Source organism: Lathamus discolor, chromosome 21, assembly GCF_037157495.1.
Source record: "Lathamus discolor isolate bLatDis1 chromosome 21, bLatDis1.hap1, whole genome shotgun sequence".
Taxonomy (NCBI): domain Eukaryota; kingdom Metazoa; phylum Chordata; class Aves; order Psittaciformes; family Psittacidae; genus Lathamus; species Lathamus discolor.
The window spans coordinates 4520349-4537834 of NC_088904.1; the positions used below are offsets into that span (position 1 = coordinate 4520349).

The 17486-nt window shown below is 47.7% G+C and overlaps 1 protein-coding gene across 8 annotated transcripts in view; it reads right to left on the bottom strand.

Moving 5' to 3' along the window:
- Positions 1 to 17486, bottom strand: part of COMP (cartilage oligomeric matrix protein) — a 36920-nt gene continuing 19434 nt past the window's right edge. For 7 of the 8 annotated variants that reach the window (XM_065699811.1, XM_065699806.1, XM_065699810.1 and 4 more), the window contains 19 exons: positions 15873 to 16120; positions 13733 to 13818; positions 11598 to 11649; positions 8679 to 8851; positions 7291 to 7428; positions 6453 to 6530; positions 6155 to 6313; positions 5499 to 5603; positions 5252 to 5359; positions 4926 to 5085; positions 3650 to 3768; positions 3191 to 3243; positions 2628 to 2821; positions 2026 to 2204; positions 1765 to 1813; positions 1339 to 1535; positions 1034 to 1206; positions 724 to 863; positions 1 to 549 (listed from right to left, as the gene is read on the bottom strand). In XM_065699811.1, coding sequence (XP_065555883.1) covers positions 503 to 549; positions 724 to 863; positions 1034 to 1206; positions 1339 to 1535; positions 1765 to 1813; positions 2026 to 2204; positions 2628 to 2821; positions 3191 to 3243; positions 3650 to 3768; positions 4926 to 5085; positions 5252 to 5359; positions 5499 to 5603; positions 6155 to 6313; positions 6453 to 6530; positions 7291 to 7428; positions 8679 to 8851; positions 11598 to 11649; positions 13733 to 13818; positions 15873 to 15948 — 2286 coding nt within the window. In that variant the 5' untranslated portion in view covers positions 15949 to 16120 and the 3' untranslated portion in view covers positions 1 to 502. The remainder of the gene's footprint in view (positions 550 to 723; positions 864 to 1033; positions 1207 to 1338; positions 1536 to 1764; positions 1814 to 2025; positions 2205 to 2627; positions 2822 to 3190; positions 3244 to 3649; positions 3769 to 4925; positions 5086 to 5251; positions 5360 to 5498; positions 5604 to 6154; positions 6314 to 6452; positions 6531 to 7290; positions 7429 to 8678; positions 8852 to 11597; positions 11650 to 13732; positions 13819 to 15872; positions 16121 to 17486) is intronic. The other variant, XM_065699807.1, reaches the window with a different exon arrangement.

Genomic DNA, 17486 nt, shown 5'->3' on the forward strand with positions numbered 1-17486 from the left:
TTTATTATCCAACATTCCAAGTATTTATGATCCAACATTCCAGAACAAAGACACTCTCCTTAAAGTGCTTTTTTTTCATGTTTTGTGAGCAACTTGTACACGGGCTGCTCCCTGTGTCCTTTTCAGACTAGGGCTGGGTTTGCTTGGGAAGGAAAGCAAACATTCACACTCGAGAGCCTTTGAGTAGGGAAAATATCCCTGGGAATCATCCACACGAGACTGACTCAATTCCAGCTACAGCAAGCAGCTTCTCAGCACATCCGCGGTGCGTAGAGAGCTCGTGTTTAGAGCAGCTCGGGCTCTGTTCACACTCGCTGTCTACACCGTGGCCGTGCCAGCAGGGTTTGGAGCGTGTAAGCCAGCTGCTGTGGTGGGAGAGCTGCTGGGTGATGCCGCAGTGGTACGTTACTTACAGTTCCTCATAGGGGCTACAGGAGCAATAGTGGGGCAGCTGAGCAGGGGCTGAAAGCAAGGCTGGCTGGACACATCGTGACATCAGGGCTTAGTCTTGCTGAACTCGGAACGTTTCATAGTCTTCTGGGATGGTGTCTGAGGAGGAGGAGATTGACGCAAATACAGATTAGAAGTAGAACCAAGAGTGAAAAATAGACTCAGGTGCTGTGGGCCCTCCCGCTGCAGGCTTCGGGAGGGGTTATCCCAGAGCAAACGAGTGTCCTGAAAGTAAAACGGCAGCAATCCCTGTATTTGCTCTTTGAAACTCACCGTTGCAGCGGTAACGCAGGTTGGACCAAATGATATTCTCCTGGGAGAAGCAGAAGACTCCCAGGCGGCCTCCTCGCATGGTTGTGTCAAGGACAACTCCAGTGTCTGCTACTACTTCAGGTCCTTCATAGAAACGAGCTCTAGGAGAGAACAAGCACGTGTAGGGCACGAACATGAGACTGAGGCACCCACACAGAGACTGTTCCTCAAGCAGAGGCTCTCTCCTCTTTCCCTCTGCACTGCACTGGAGATGCTGCTTCTGTGTGTTAAAGTGCTCCCCAGGCGTGCAGAGGCAGTTGTAAACCCCCACCTGATGTATCCGACCTGGGGCCGGTGCTGCAGGAACCAGCGGTAGGAGGTCTTGTCCTTCCAGCCGGAGTTGCGAGGGTCCTTCCAAAGCAGCTTGACCTGGTCTGTGGTGTCTCCCGTGTGCCACAGGGAATTGCGGAGGTACTCCCCTGGGCCTGTTTTAGACTTCACTGCCTGAGACCGAGAAGAGACTGGTAGGAGGTGGGGATAAAGGACTGACTGACTGGAGCTGCGTGTGTCCAAGCAGCACGGCTAAGAAAAAGGCCACAAACCCACCAGCAAATTGTCTCTCAGTGGCTGCTTTACCTTCAGTTGAATTCCAGGTTCTGCTACTGCGCGGAAGGGGTTTGCCTGCCAGTATGTCTGTTCCATCTGCTTCCACATGACCACATAAAAGCTGGAACTGTCCTGGTAGCCAAATATGAAACCAGCATAATCGTCATCTGTGGCAGTGTTGACATGGAATGTGCCCTCAAAATCCACTCCATTGAACGCCGTGTAACCTGGAATTGGTTAAAAAAACAAAGATTCTGTGTTCTAAAACTAAACGGAGATCCATTTGATTCCAGATCTGGATGGGAGAGGTGGATTTTCCTAAGCGGAAGCTTCTGCTACTGCAGGAAGTATCTCCCCCGGAGGTGGATGGAGCATTAGGTACTTGTAAAGCTGCACTAGGAGCAGGCAGTTACTGAGCGGTAACTTCCCTGCTCAGGACAAAAGGAAGAGCCTCACCTACGGCCAGGCCGGGATCACTGTTCATGGTCTGGACAATTTCCATGCCCTGAAAAAGAGGAATGTTGACTCATGAGAACAGTTTCAAATGTGCCAGCTTCACCCTGGTTCAGTGCTCAGAGGAAGGATACCCTGGGGGTGAGGCTCCAGGATTAGGATGTGAAGCCTGCAGAGTCTTATGAGCAAAACTGCACCCACTTTGGTACAGGCCTGCCCGTCCCCCCCCCCACCCCCCGCAGCCTGTTCTGGAGCAGTGCCTACCTGGTTGAGGACAATCCAGTTGGGGTCAATCTGTGCATCGCCCTCAGGGTCCAACACAACTGTCTGGAAAGCCCTGAAGTCCGTTAGGGTCACCTCTGCGTTCTCTGGGCACACGTCAATCCTGTCAATCACCATGTCTCTGTCAAAGTCATCTTCACAGAGGTTTCCCACACCATCACCTGAGAGCACGAGAGAAGGAAAGGAGTAACAAGCGTTCACTAATTCTCCTACCCTTACACCTGAGTTTTACTCCAATCGCTGTTGGATAGTGCAGTTTACGGTAGCCATGTGCAAGGTTAAGAGGTGTTCAGAGCACTGCTACACTTTAAGTCAGTTGCAAAGAAACCCCGAGGCTTCTCTTGCTTGCAGGGATGCTGTGAGCAGAAGACACCTCAAATTGTTGTCATGGCTGGAAGAGAACTTGTGCCAGATATGACCCCGATGTCAGGGGTTTGGGAGATCTGAAAATGACATAGGACTATCCCAGGTCAGTACTGAGAAGATCTTAATTCCTGGCTATCTCTAGAGACCAAACTGGTAGGCATTAGCCACCAGGAACTGAAGGGCCCAAGCAGAGCTTAGGTGCATCCATTTCCCCTTACCATCCGAGTCTTCTTGGCCAGGGTTAGGGACAAGCCGACAGTTGTCAGGGCCTGGAGGTTTCTCATCTGGAATCCCGTCATCATCATCATCATCATCACATTCATCTCCCAGCCCATCATTGTCTGTGTCCACCTGGGAGCTGTTGGGCACTGATGGGCAGTTATCCCGGGAGTCTTGGTGGCCATCCCCATCGCTGGTGGAGGAAATCACAGGTAAAGCTCATCCATTTTAAAAGCAGCAGGTAACACCTTTCTAGGAGCTGGGGTCCTCAATAAGAACAGCACAAGTTGGGGAGTTTTGCCTCTTAGCTACACTAACAACAGAGCAGAAATATCCCTGCTGGAGTGTCCGAACAGGTCTGGGGCTGGTAGGTAATGACGAGCAGGCCAGCACAGGCCATGCTTCCACTGACATATTCTTTTGAGGTGTGAAGAGAACTCCACCTCCCTTAACCTCTTTTTCTCAGGTAAGGCCAAGCCAGGCTGACAGGGAGTTGTCTTTTTCTCCCTCCATCCCCAAGGTTTCATGCAACCCCAGTATAATCTTTGCAGCAAGCTCTCACCTGTCCTGGTTGGTGTCGCAGACATCTCCCACCAGATCATGGTCGGTATCTTTCTAGTAAAATAAAGCAGTAATAAGTGACACTTTCCATAGATCAAGAGGTAATCAAGGCAATAAAGAGTCCAAAGAGAGGGGTCAGCTCAGTGCCATGGCTGTTCTGATTGAAAACACAGCTGACAACAGTGGGAGAGTTCCTGCTGCAGGATTTCCATGTGGCCCTGATGGATTCAAGCAGTGCTGTTTCTAACCCCAGATGAACAGGGTAGGAAGAGAGGAGGCCAGAGTGCAGCGGTTCCTCTCTGACTTCCCCTTCCCCACACCAGGACGTTTGACCTCGAGGGGCTGCACTTTTGTACTGTGGGATTTGCAAGTGATGCTTGGTGAGCTCCCAGGTTTGTGCACCTCAGGCAGGTGACGCCAGCACCGTCACAGGACTGCAGAATGGGGACTACCGCCTTACCTGGTCTGGGTTACTGACTGTGGGGCAGCTGTCACACATGTCTCCTACTCCATCGCCATCGGCATCTTTCTGATCAGGGTTAGGAACTCTTTTACAGTTGTCCATGGGGTTCTTGATCCCTGTAAAACAAGCAGAGTGGACCCATCAAGGCAAGAGGCCTGTTAGGCTCTATGCAGCAAGATCTCTTTTGGATGTAAGAGATGGCAAAAATTGAGGACAGCTGAAGTCGTGTAATAAGGCAACTGTTTTACACAATTTCAATTACATGCTCGCAGCTTTGGAGGTTGAAGAGATCAGCAGCAACTGATCTTAAAACACTGCAGGCTGCATCATGCTTGATGTCTGAGCATGCTGCTGCATGTGAACCTGAGAGGAAATGTCCCAAACTGTGCTCCTTAGAGGAAGCTAAAGAACTGAAGAATTTGGCTCCAAACCAGCATCACATCTGTACAGGAGTGAGGGGCCAAGAGGATGAAGTTGAAGCTGTCTGTGGTCCCCTAAACCATGTGGTCCCCTAAACCATGACAGAGGCTTTCCCTCTAAAGCACGTATCTGTGTAACTGGAAAATAAGTCAAGGTGAATCTTGGCCATTTGACCTGGAAGGTTTAGACAGGGCCTTTTCAAGGACAGGAACAATCTAATTGCAACCTGAATGACTTCACTTCCCGTTTCTCTGCATCTACCTACTACAGCAGCAAAGCATGCCAGCAGGATGCAGCCAGACCCAAATAGTGCTAGATGCAGAAATACTCTGTAAATAAGAATGTGTGCCTCAGGCCAGGGCAGTTGTGATTTCCGGCTTTTGAAAGCAGGCTTTGTGCAAATACAGCAGCATCAGTGCACACACTGCTTCTGAAGTCATTTAATGTTTTTTCACCCCAGAAGACAGCCCTGATACATACTGCCTTGAGCTGGTAGCTGCCAACAACCTGGCTATTCCCGCACGTCTTCCTACATCTAAATTACATCACCAAGTAGTGTCCTTGTCTGGCCTGAGATCTTCTTTCTTGCCTAAACCTTGCTTTGATTATGCACGGTAAGAGTGCTAATAAAAAGTTGTTAGCACCATCCTGATGAGAGATAGTCAAACCCTGTGAGAGCTGAACTGTGAAGGATGTTGGCTTGACTTGGCAGCTAAAAAACTGAGCTGTGCTTCGTCCTACCAGAAGTTAGTTCTGCTCCTGTAGATCTCAAGCCTCTGAAAGCTGGCACTTGCCCTGAGCCTCTCTAGCTGTGTGCTGTACCTCCCTGAGGATGCTCTCCTGCTGCTCTTACCATCTCCATCCATGTCATCGTCACACTCATCTCCCTTCCCATCACCATCAATGTCCTTCTGATCGTTGTTCTTCACTTGGCGACAGTTGTCACAGGCGTCACCGAAGTTGTCCTTGTCCATGTTGCGCTGGTCTGCGTTGCGCGTGTACACGCAGTTGTCCTGTGGGAGACAGGGATGGGCTGCAGGGGAATGTGTGGCTCTGAGCATGCTACTGAGGAGTCACACAGACACCTGGCCAAGCGAGAGAGAGAGAGAAGTGAAGCCAATTGCTATGCAAGACCTTTGGGTACATTTAGGTGCAGAGCCTAAGCATTAGAATTCAAACCTCAGCATTTAATATCCCATCTCCATCGGCATCATCATCACAAGCATCTCCAATTCCATCCCTGTCAGCATCCTCTTGGCCGGAGTTGGGGACAGTCATGCAGTTATCCTGCAAGGAAAGCAACACAGGGCTTGTTAGGAATCTGAGTTCTGAAGGATGAGCAGGGTCTCACATCAGAAGGGCCCAGTTCTGGTCAGGTATTCCTCTGGTGTCCTGCTATCAGCTACATGAGACAACTGCATTGTACCTTGCGGCACTTTTTGTCTGAGCAGCGTTGCTTCTCATCAGGGACTCCATCAATGTCTGTGTCCTTCCCGCACACGTAGCCGTTCCCTGCCCACCCCACGAGGCACTGGAAGACAGCACATGAACAAAATGAGGCTGGCAGTGAGTCCCCTGATGGCCATATGCCTCCGAAATGGAAGGCTTCACGTGAGAACCAGCAGGAAACATTGCAAACCAAGGTACACAGTGCTCTACGGAAAAATATTGTCTGGAATAAGCATTTATGCTGTAAACAGCATTTTACATAGCTCAGATACAAGCTCTCAGCTTGTTCTTGAGATTACAAAGACAGATGCAGCAGCATCTTGGCTCCTGCAGGTTGCTGCATGGTGCTTCTCCCTGCTCAGCTGTGTGTAATGCTCCATGACTGACAAATCTGTAGCACTTCAGGCAAAAACCAAAGCCCAGACACACAAGAGCGGACCTGAGGTGCCAGGACCTGTCCAGGTCTCCAGGGAGCACTGGAAGCGACACTGCAGCAGCTCAGGTGCTAAAGGAGAGCAGGTCGCTGCCGGGAAGGCTCTCCAGGAGAGGGCAGTGGCAGACCCAGCAGAGCAAGCACAGTGCAAGGGAAGGCGAAATGAGCAGGCGCTGCTCGCAGGGAGGTTTGAATCTCACCGCGCAGGAGAGGGACCCGTCGCGCTCCACGATGCATTCTGCTTTCTCGTGGCACGGGCTGATCTCTCCATTAGGGCAGCGTCTCACTGACTGGCTCTTGCAGCCACTCACTTGGTCCCCAACAAAGCCAGGTTTACAAGCCCCGCACTTGTAGGATCCCTGCAAGGAAGAGCAATAGGGAGTTAACAACCACATGAGTCCTGGCAAGCCTTTGCTTCCTCAGCAGCTGATTTCCACAGCTAACAGAGGCCCCAGAGCTTGGGGAAGAGACCCAAACGAGGCTTGCGGTAGTACTGACCCGTGTGTTGATGCAGATGGAGTTGGGGACACAGTTTCTGGCAGCGCCTGTCTCACATTCATTGATGTCAGTACAAACCTGCCCAGGAAGAACAAAATAGACATTCACTTCACTCCTGAGCAGACCCCCATCAGATTACAGAATTAGCGCATCACTAGATGCAGAAGCAAAGCCCCTGACACACTTCACTAGGACCCACAGCTCAAAATTTTCCTTCAAACTGGAGGCTGATCCCAGCAATATTCCTGACCCCAGGCAAGCTGCTCACCCTCTACAGCCACCAGAGATTTCAGCCTGGCAAAACAGCTTAGCTCTGAGCTGAGCTGGCAGAGTATCTCCTTACTGTAAAAGGATAGAAGCAGGTCAATGGAACAAGGTCAAAGGCTGCATCCTGTAACCAGCTAGAAGCTCTCTAAATAACACAAGCCACATGCCGTTCCTGCTTATAAACCATAAGGTTTTGTTGTTATTTTTACTTTAGCCTGTCTATGGCTGTTGGGGAAGCAGAGAGGGAGTAGCTGCATGAGCTCTTTGTGTCCTAGCATGAAGGATGCCCTGGGGTGGCTTCACAGCCCCAGAGGTGTCACAGACATAACATTATGTCCAGCATAGATTGAGCAGAAGTAAAGTATTAGAGTGGAGGTTGCTTCACTGCTGATGTGCCAGGACATCCTTGGCTAGTCTCTCCTCTCACTGCATCAGCCTTTCCACCAACACAATGCAGTCACCTTGCATGTCCCTCCCATTTCTTTGAAGGCTCCAAGACTTTTGAATGACAGTTACAGAGGGGAAAGAGTTAATGGCATCAGAGGGAGACAGAAACGTTTGTGGACCTTACCTGTTTGTTGGCTCTCGCATAGGCCAGTCCAACCCCTTCAACCATCTGCCCAGTGAAGCCAGGAGGGCAGGGATCACAGCGGAAGCCAGGGCTGGTGTTAATGCACTGGACCTTTGGGAAGCAGGGGTTTGCATTGCACTGCAAACAAGAGAGGTGGTGCAGAGCTGTGAGGCAGGCCCACAGCTCTCCCTCAGAGCCAGCTGTGAAGCCAGCTCTCAAAACAGGCCTTGCTGGCTGAGAGCCACCTATTGTACTTTTCTTTTTAAAGAATAAACCAAAAATGCATAGAAGTTCCTGGCTTTCCTTGCAAGTGGAAAATGCAGCTTCCCCAGCTCTGTTGTTCCCCCCAAGTTCCAGTAATGTGCAGACAAGTAAAACAAATCAACTTTCAGGACTAATTCTTCTTCGGTGACATCAATTGCCCAGGCAAAGGGCTGGCTTCACTTCACACTTTCCTTCCTGGCAGTCTCTGAATCCAGAGAACTGGATCATTCCTTACGCTGGTTTTGACAGACAAGAACAGTTGTTTGTTTACTAGCCTGGGAAGCAATTGTCTTCCAGAATTGCTATTAATGCTTCATTTTCTCCAACACTTTGTTATTTTCACTGAATTCTTGTGCTCTGTACTGGCAGACACATTAACAGAGTGGTTCCCACGGTTTTGTGACCGACAGATTGTCATCACTCTCATTGACCCTTTTCAGCAGGTTTTAAATCGAAACACTATAAAGGTGATATAGTTTTGCAAGACACTTGCAGTTGCTTGGTGGCCTAATCAGAGAGCGTAGGACTGGGATTTGGGAACCACACAGCTAAGGAATCTTATGTACACACAAAATTAACGGTTGAGTGAAGCTCTGCACAGACATGGAGGGAAAATTTGACGGAATGCCACACTTCCTAGAAAAAACAAACAGTATCTGCCCAGCAAGGGTTGATTTAAAGGCAGAACTACAGCATTAAAAGTAGTGTGGTAAGATTTATTGTAGAAAGGACTATTTGGGAAGTGTTTGATTCTATTCCACACATAATAAATCTTATCTCTAACAACTCATCAGCCATTAGCTCAAAAGATCGTAAGACCAAAAGGGACTGTTCTGGGCTTCCAAACTCACCCTCCTGTGTGGTACAAACCAAAAGATTTATTTTGTTGGAGCCTATGTATCTTTTAGAAAGAAATCCCTAGCTGGATATAAACCCACCATGGAACAGAGCTCAAGGGAGGGTGAGATACAGACTTCCTTCCCACGAACTGATGTTTCTGCTGAACTGCAGCTCCGAGGGGATTTGCAAGACTTTTCTTTATAAACCACAAACCAAACCTGCAACACTCCAAGCCAAGTGAGTCAGGTTTATACCCTCCAGCCTGTCCCATTTGGGGTTTTTACCTCATTGATGTCTGTGCAGTGGGTGCCATTGCCTGAATAACCCGGGGGACAGGGTCCGCAGCGGAAGCCGGTGCCGGTCTCGGTGCAGGCCACGCCAGGGAAGCAGGAGTTTGGAAGGCATCTGTTAAACTGTGTCACGGTGATGACAGGGCCTGTGGCCTCTGTGTGCATGCCTGGAGGACAAGAGGAATGTTAGAACAAAGCTGTCACCGCCAGGGACTAGCATCAGGTGGTCTCACTGTCTCAGAAGGGATCAGTGTGCTTCACACACAGGACATTTCCTCACATCCTTTCTGAGGTCGAGCAGTTGTAGCTGTTTTGTAAATGGAAACAACTGAAGCCAGAAGCAGCAGTTTGACAAATTCCTGAGTCAGAGCAGACAAAAAATAAATAAGAAACCCCAGAAGCCTTAGCTCCAGTCCAAATCTCTTGCTGCTGGTGTAATGCCCTTGCTCTAGGCTGCATCAAAAGGAGCATGACCAGCAGGTTAAAGGAGGTGATCCTGCCCCTCTACTCTGCTCTCGTGAGACCTCACTTGGAGTATTATATACAGTCCTGTGTCCTCAACATAAAAAGGACATGGAACTGTTGGAACAAGTCCAGAGGAGGCCATGAGGATGATCAGGGGACTGCAGCACCTCCCGTAGGAAGGTGGGCTGAGAAAGTTGGGGCTGTTCAGCCTGGAGAAGAGAAAGCTGCGTGGAGACCTCGGAGCAGCCTTCCAGTGTCTGAAGGGGGCCTATAAGGATGCTGGGGAGGGACTCTTCATTAGGGACTGTAGTGACAGGACAAGGGGTAATGGGTTAAAACTTAAACAGGGGAAGTTTAGATTGGATATAAGGAGGAAGTTCTTTACTGTGAGGGTGGTGAGGCACTGGAATGGGTTGCCCAAGGAAGTTGTGAATGCTCCATCCCTGGTGGTGTTCAAGGCCAGGTTGGACAGAGCCTCGGGTGCCATGGTTTAGTGTGAGGTGTCCCTGCCCATGGCAGGGGGTTGGAACTGGATGATCTTATGGTCCTTTCCAACCCTAACTATTCTATGATTCCATGATTCCACAGAGATCAGTCCTCTCCTTGGTTCCTTCATAACTACTCCTCACTGGTGCTATGGACTCAGGCACCTGCCTAAAGCAGAATCCACACAGGCTTAATTCTGAGAAGCACTGTGGAGGGCTGTCAGGCAAAGTCTCTGCTGTAGAAGCAGGCATGTTAAACAGGTCAGCTTGGTCTGTAGCAGGAAAATACTCGCATCAGGCTCAATAAGGCTTTGTGCCATAATGTTATGTATAACATGCTACCTGTTGTCTCCACAAGGCAAGAAACCTCCCTTCATTCTGGCAGATGGGAAATCAATCTGTTATTCAGCCATTCATCAGTTCTGGCCTGGAATACAGCAATATGGTCCATCTAAGCATGGCGTACTGTGCTTGATGGGTAGGAAATTCTACCCCATATAAATGCTCCTGCAGTCCTATTCTGAAGCACTGTGAGCAAATCCAGCCTGTGCCACACTGCTCACACCAGCTTCCCTTAAAGCTTGAGGCCAAATGCCAGGTTTTTGTTTCTGTCCTCATGACCTGCCCCACAGCACTAGGGAAGTTGCAGAATCAGTCTGTATGGGACACAGAACTCCACTGAAGGCCAGTTCAGGACTGTGAATAAGCTTTCCAGAATTGTCACAAGTCTCCCACAGCCACTACTCCAAGTCGTAGCGGGACACTTTTTGCTCCCACTTTCTCCAGCTTAAAAGCCTAACGTGAAAAACCTGAAACAAAACAGAACAAAAGCCAACACTCTACCACTGCCAGCAGCAAAATCTTCACTAAACCCAAGGCTTCCTCTCTTCATGTTTCTTTTTCTGAGCAATAATGAGAAGCACACGACTGATGGGAGTCACGTTGTTCAATGCATGATTAAAATAGGCTCAAATTTAACAGTAAGGAGTGCAGGAGAAGAACACATATAAAACAGACTAGCAAGTGCGGAAGGCAGAAATCAAGTAACAGAGAAAGTTCAGGACAGTTTTATGAGCAAATTATTAAAACAATTGCTGTGGATGAATGCAGTTCTGTACTGCAGGCCCCAGGAGCTTTGGCTAATCTCTATTCCAGCAGAAGGACAGTCTCTCCAAATGCAGACATGGTTACTGCTGCACCCTTTGAGTGTACTGGCAGGTAACAGCACCTCCAAGAACCACGCTTTCTGCAAGCTAGATATACTGGAAGTAAGTTCCAGTTTAGAAATAAAACCCTACAACATTTACTGGGGAGCAGAGGACAAGATTTATATGGGTAAAAACATGACCCTGTTTCCTGAACTCTGTGTAAACAATCTCTTTGCTTGGATGGTGGCAGCATTAGGATGGAAGGAATAGCAAAGCAGTACCTCTTGGGGGTGATGTTCTCTTCCACTTGCAGCTCAGGAGTAGCCAGCTGTATCCCACAGGATACCCAGTGTGCATTCCCAGGCAATTCGAACATGGGCCATGGGTTAGGTTATGAGGAGATGTGGTTGGGCAGCTTTCTGCACCAGCATGTAGCTACCCTGAGAAGTCCAGTGTGGTGTGTCACAAAGCCACCAATAAAGCTGATTTCAGAAACAGTGCACGTAAGCAAATGCTGGGGGGTTGCTGGAAGGATTCAGCTTTTTAAGGCTACTTCTGCTCAGGAAAGGGGTAAATAGCTTCAGCTGCCATGGAACATGAGAGCAGCATGGAACACTGGTCCATGTGTGTAGAATGTTGTGGGGGGAAAAAAGCATCACTAATACTGAGTGTTACCCTGTGACACTCAGGTAATTGTGAAACAAGCCATTTCCTTTGGGGACACAGTCACAGGTAGCTTTTTAGTACTTGTTTGCACACAAGGGTATGAAGGACTGATGAGATAGTTGAACATAGGACTCAGCTCACTAACTCACCACAGGCATCACACTCCATGACTGTATTCTTCAGGAATGTTATCTCCTTAATCTAGAAGAAAACAAGAACCATCACTTAGCCAAAGGGTGAGTTTTGCTCCCACACAAACTTGTAAACCCCACTGCCAAACCCAGGGTGTCTCTGAGACTGCACAGCTACTGACAAAGTAACTCTGGGTACCCAAAGTCTACGTTGCAGACTTTCTGGAACCTGAGGTGGCTTGTGCTCCCTGCTGCAAGTCACTCCCTGCTGCAGTGTTTCTCCAGGCTAACTCAGTAATACAATTCTATCACAGATGCAGGAGACACTTGACTTGAATACACACAAACAAGTGTCACAGAGAAAGAGAAATCTACTTTATTTGGGTCTTCTACTGTAAAAGATGCTGAACTAGAGTCCAAGAGAGGTCTGCTTGACCTGCAGCCCAGACTGTGTAAGGAAAGCTCAGAGGGAGGCTCCCATGAGCCATCTTTGCAGATATCTGAATAATCTCTGACATTGCTTTTGCCATTCTTTGTCCCTAATGCCCTTGCCCTGAGGATGTTTACAATCTGTTCATGAAAGCTCCTCCCTCCAGACTTCCTCACCTGGGTTAAGGAGAGGCAGAAGTAAGCATGTCAGTCCCAAGCCCATGTTTATAGATGCTCCAGCATCTCAGAGAGCAATCCCAGCAGATTTCTCTCCTGCAAAGCCTGACTGTCTGCAACTGATGCTCAGGACCAACCTTTCACACCCTGTGGACATCGTTTCACTCTGACAAAAGCCCATGTCTCTGCCAGCTCCCAGGTGTAAGAGCAAGTTTCATCCTACGCTAGATGCTCTCTTCCCTTCAACACAGCCTGGGGTCCTGTATGTTGAATAGTTAATGCACAGAGAGATCTAACCCAAATCAGAGAGAGATCTAACCCAGAACATCTCCCATTAGAAGAGGGTGACAGAGCAGAGTGGAGGATTCGGAGCACTACTAATGAGTATCAGTGGCTCCTTTGTGCCAAAAATACTTCAGCCTTTGACTCAGGAAGAGTAGATCTGACCTTTCACTGTCAGGCCTCTGCCATCCTTATTGCCAACACCCCAAAATGCTGAATCAAGGAAAAGTAAGCTATAGAAAATCCTTGCACAGATTAAGCAATGATGAACTGCCCCCTTGGCTCTCCAGTTGTATTCGCAAGTTTTGCTTATGAAGTTTTCTTGAAAGCACTGTTGAGAAAAGCCATGGATGAAAAAAAACCCAAGTAGGTGGCAGAGTGAGAGAAAGAACAAACAGAAAACCTGTATGGTGAGGCAGGGCTGAGCTGGAAGGGAACACTGGAAATCGTTGCTCGAGGCTGCCAGGAACCATGTCTGACCTGGTTCCTAGTAAACACTGGCTATTTATGCAGCAGCCTGAGATGTGAGGGGAGCTCGACGCAACAGATGGTTTTGCAGATCAGAGGCCGCCCAGTTTGCACTGGCACAGGGACCTGTCTGCCATTCCAGTCCTCTGGCAGGCAGAGGCTGCTGCCCTCAGCTCCCACAGTGGGGAAAGGGAGAATGGAACCTTTTTCCACGCTTAAAAGGGAGTTGACCAGGCAAACCACCATCTCCTAGCTAAAATGGGAAAAGATCTAAGCACCCAAGAAGTTCCAAAATCCCTAAGAAACTACCAGAGCCAGAAAAGCTTAGGATTAAAACAACAAGAGGAAAGAGTGAATACAGCGCTTGTTCAGACTCCATATGACTTCCCTTTCCAGGACCCTAATAGATGGCTGAAAGGTCTCTTCCATCTTCCAAGTTTGGACTCTCTAACTGATTTCATGAGCCCACAAAACCAAGGAAAAAGTGACTTGTTTTTCCAGTTAAATACATACCCACTGTGTGTGCATGGCTTTGGCGTTTTTTTTTTGAGTTCTTTCTGTTCTCAGCAGACAAGGTTCTAAGCAGCAGAATTTGGAATTCACATGAATCCACTTTATCTCAGAGTTACTGATCTGACTGTGAGACCACCTCTTGATTCTGGTTTGCAGTACAATAATTCTATTCCTCGTTTCACTTCAGACAAGAAGCAGCCCCCCCAGCTGCAGAAGTCAGCACATAAGGCAGAGGATTCAGAGATCTCTCTGAATATGAGGGATCGGGTCCTTTTCTCACCTACCTGCTGTTTCAGCAAGTCTCGAACTTCCATTAGCACACGGTTAGTTTCTCTCATCTCTTCCAGCATTTCTGGCCCAACTTCACCTCCTAAAAATACCAAAGTGGTTGCGAAAAACACAGAAGAGCCATTAGCAACCCAAATCAATGGTATTATTAACTTCAGCTTAAGATACAAGATATTATTAAGATATGAGGAGATACAGACTCCTCCATACCAGTCTCTGGCCGTTCCTAATTAGAAGCTTGTTGGAATTAACAGAGACCTGCACACAGGGTAGTTTGCTCTGGATGGGGCAGACAGTGATAATCAGCCATTCCTGGCAGGTAGGAAACAGCTACCCCTCAGCAAACAGCTTGGCCTGGCAGCCTGGCAGTTGTGGTAGCTGCTTATCTGGCACGGGCTCTGCAGTTCACACATAGAAAGGCTTTCCTGCCAAAAGCAGCAGATTAATAATTCAGTGCTGTGGAAGCTGCTATGAAGGGCACCACTGAAGTAAGGCTCTTTGCTGAGTCTATCCCAAACGTGCTGCCAAGCACTGAACGTGAAAAACCAGCACGTCAGCCCTTGCCTCTCCTGTTCTCAAGGGACAGACTTTTCCTTGCTAGAGACAGGCTCTTTTTGGGTAGCGGCAGTTTCAAATTGCTCAGTAGTGGGTTTGGGACATGGAGGATCCATCTGCTCATCCAACACTGCAAAATCCTGTTTAAGCTATGCTGAACAGGATACAAATAATTTTACAAGGTCATTTAGGGCAGATTAACATGACTTTTCTCTCCCATCTGCTAGATTCTACACTTGTCCTTTGAGACATGCTCAGTATCTGGTCCATACTCTTCGCTTAAGAGGAATGAATAGAAGCAGCTCATTGCTTCTAAAACTATGTCAGTTTTAAGAAAACTTGAACCATTTGAAACCAAGTGGACACAAAGCTCAACTCTGCTATTCCCTGTCTCTGACGAGAAATCACAACCTCATTTTGGCTTTTCTAGATGAACCAATCCTGTAACAGAAGTCACACCTTGCCTAAGCAAACCGTTAAGAAGAGACAAAGAGCATCATCTTCCACTGCACGTTCAGGGGAAAATCAGCTGGATTTGGGAGCTGCCTCCTTCAGCATGAGGAGTTTGCCAGTGCCACAGGCAGGGTGTGAGCCCGTGCTTAGCACAACTCTGGCATTCTCTGTGACAAACAAGGCTGGAAGCTTCACGGGTCTACCCCACAAAGAACCGAGGATTCTGTGAGTATTCGCAACCTCTCCAGTACATTTTGTTTTGGGAACTAAATTGAAAGTACCGCAAATGTGATGCTCTAAGACAGAAGGACTAAATTCAAGTCATGTTTCTGATTTTATTGAAAACAAGGAGCTTGCACATGATTTCTAACTCCAGAGGTTTTGAATAAGCTCTGCAGGAAGCCTGCAGGCAGCTGCCGTTATTCCTGGGCAGAATTTTCCATCCCTTGTATTAAGATGTAATTTTAAAGAAAAGTTTGGGTTTTTTTAATGTCCAAATTCACAATAATGATTCAACTGCCCAGGAGCAAATCCCAAAGGAAATCTAGGCACTTGCAGACATTCCCATTGCTATGCGTCCTTCTCCATGGACTCATCCTGTCTCCACAAGCACACATCTGTATCTCTGGTACACAGCCTGAGTCTGCCAGATCTCCCATATCCTCTTTGAGCTGAGCATCCCCCTATTGTAATGAACTACATTCCTGGAAGTCAGGGCTTCTCTGAGCTCTGCGTGCACAAGCAGAGAGGATATCTAAGGATCCTGCTATAGGACATTCTGTATGACCTGATTTTTAACTCAAATCACATGTAAAATGCAGATTTATAGAAAGTGCCTTTTTTAGGTCATTCCAAAACACACCAAAATTTCCAGCTGCCCTTGAATAAATGTTTTTCTTAAAAACCAACTTCCCTGCTCTGGAGGTGAACGGGGCAAAAATCAGAGACTGAACATTTACACAGTTCAGCTTCAAGTTTCATACAAAACCCCTAAACATTGTTTTCAGGCTTCAGTGGATGCAGTTGAATGTTACCTTCTTCCTCATTCCCTTCTGCAAAACATACTTTTCATGGGAGTCTAGAAAACATACGAGTCCAGAAAATACAGAAATCATGAAAATGACTTACCAGCCCTTCGCTGCTGACATGATGAAAAAGGGCAGGAGATGCATAGGAGGAAAACGAAGGCTAGAGCTGAGATCATCTCTGAATCTCCAGGCAGTGTGGATCTATGGGCTTCTCTTGCAAGGAATTTTAACCTGCAGGTTTGCCTCTGCTCCCCATTAGTGTCTGTGGTTTGCTATTTATGAAGTTGCATTCCTTCCTCTGAAGTTCTTATTCTGTGATGCTGGACGAGGGGTGGACGTCATTCCTGGCTGGCAGTGCACAGGGAATGTTACAGGAGTAAACAATATGAGAAACTCATCAGCCCAGGAGCTTGAGGGTTTTTTTTTTTCAGCCCAGCTTGCACCAAAATAGGTCAGAAAATTCCAGAATTAAATGGATTCTTTTTGGATCGGGGTTTTTTATTTCTTCTTCATGGACACAGGATAGACAGATGATTCATAGCTGCATCGCTCACAGACTTTCCTCCTAAAACTACTCTCAAGATCACAACAGCTATGAGACATCTGGACTTCACTATAGCTTCAGAAAAGGCTCTTTTAACTCCCAAAAAACAGTTTCACGACCCACACTTGGGATAGGACTATTGAGTCATCTTCCAACTCCAAAGAGGAGCTATCACATCCTATTTTGGAGAGGGACTGGGCAAATGTACTAGCCCTGGAAAGCTGATGTTCTTATTGCCCCCACCTAAAGGAAGGATGCAATGCAGAAGTGATGGTATGAAAGGAAGGTAGACTTTGCTGTTTCATGTCAGTAAGCAAGGAGCCTTAATCCAGCATTTTCCACCAGAGGACACAGAGCAGACTGAGAAATCCATCTACAGCAGCCACAGAAAATCTGCCCCCAAAAAATCTTAAAGCTACTACCTCAAGGAAATCACACGTTAAAACTGTGACCTGTAGAAAAGGTTGGTCTGAAAAGCAGTGAAATTCCTGATCACACATTCCCACTGCTTGACTGTGAGATCTGTCAGTACACTGATCACACAACACCCCTGGGGACACAGTCAGGAAAGCCCCAGGAAACAGTAGCTCAGTCTCTCAAGTGCTACAGCAGCAGGATCATGGCTATTTACATACAGATTTGTTTTCTCAGTTTGACCTCAGACCTCCCATGTTCAGGAAAAACTTGCCAACCCTGAAGCTGTGCACAGTTGATGAAGGTAACTGGGAGCAGCCCTGCAGGCACTGGGGGTGTGGATGGTCACTAAAGTAAGCAAATAAATGTTATTAGGTTTGTATTACAGGAATGCTGCGGCTGACACATTTTACATCTCTTGCACCAAGCCAGTTTATACTGAAAATAAAGCTGATTTGCATGTGTTGCCTTGATGGCACTGGTATGATTCGGCTTGTCTGGCACATGTGCCATCTCATGTCACACACAACAAGTGACTTTCTGCTGTCAACCCACAGGTAAATTGGCTTTGAGGGTTTGATACCGGTGGGGAGCTGAAGTGGCTCAGCGGGAACTCCAATCTATGGGGTTTTCCAGGTTTTAGCATTTCTGGGTGCTTCTGGACAAATTCAAACCATGGCAATTGATTATTAAAGATAAAATCTACTCATTTTCCCATGGATGTTCTGGGAATTATTTACAGGGTTTTTTTATAGC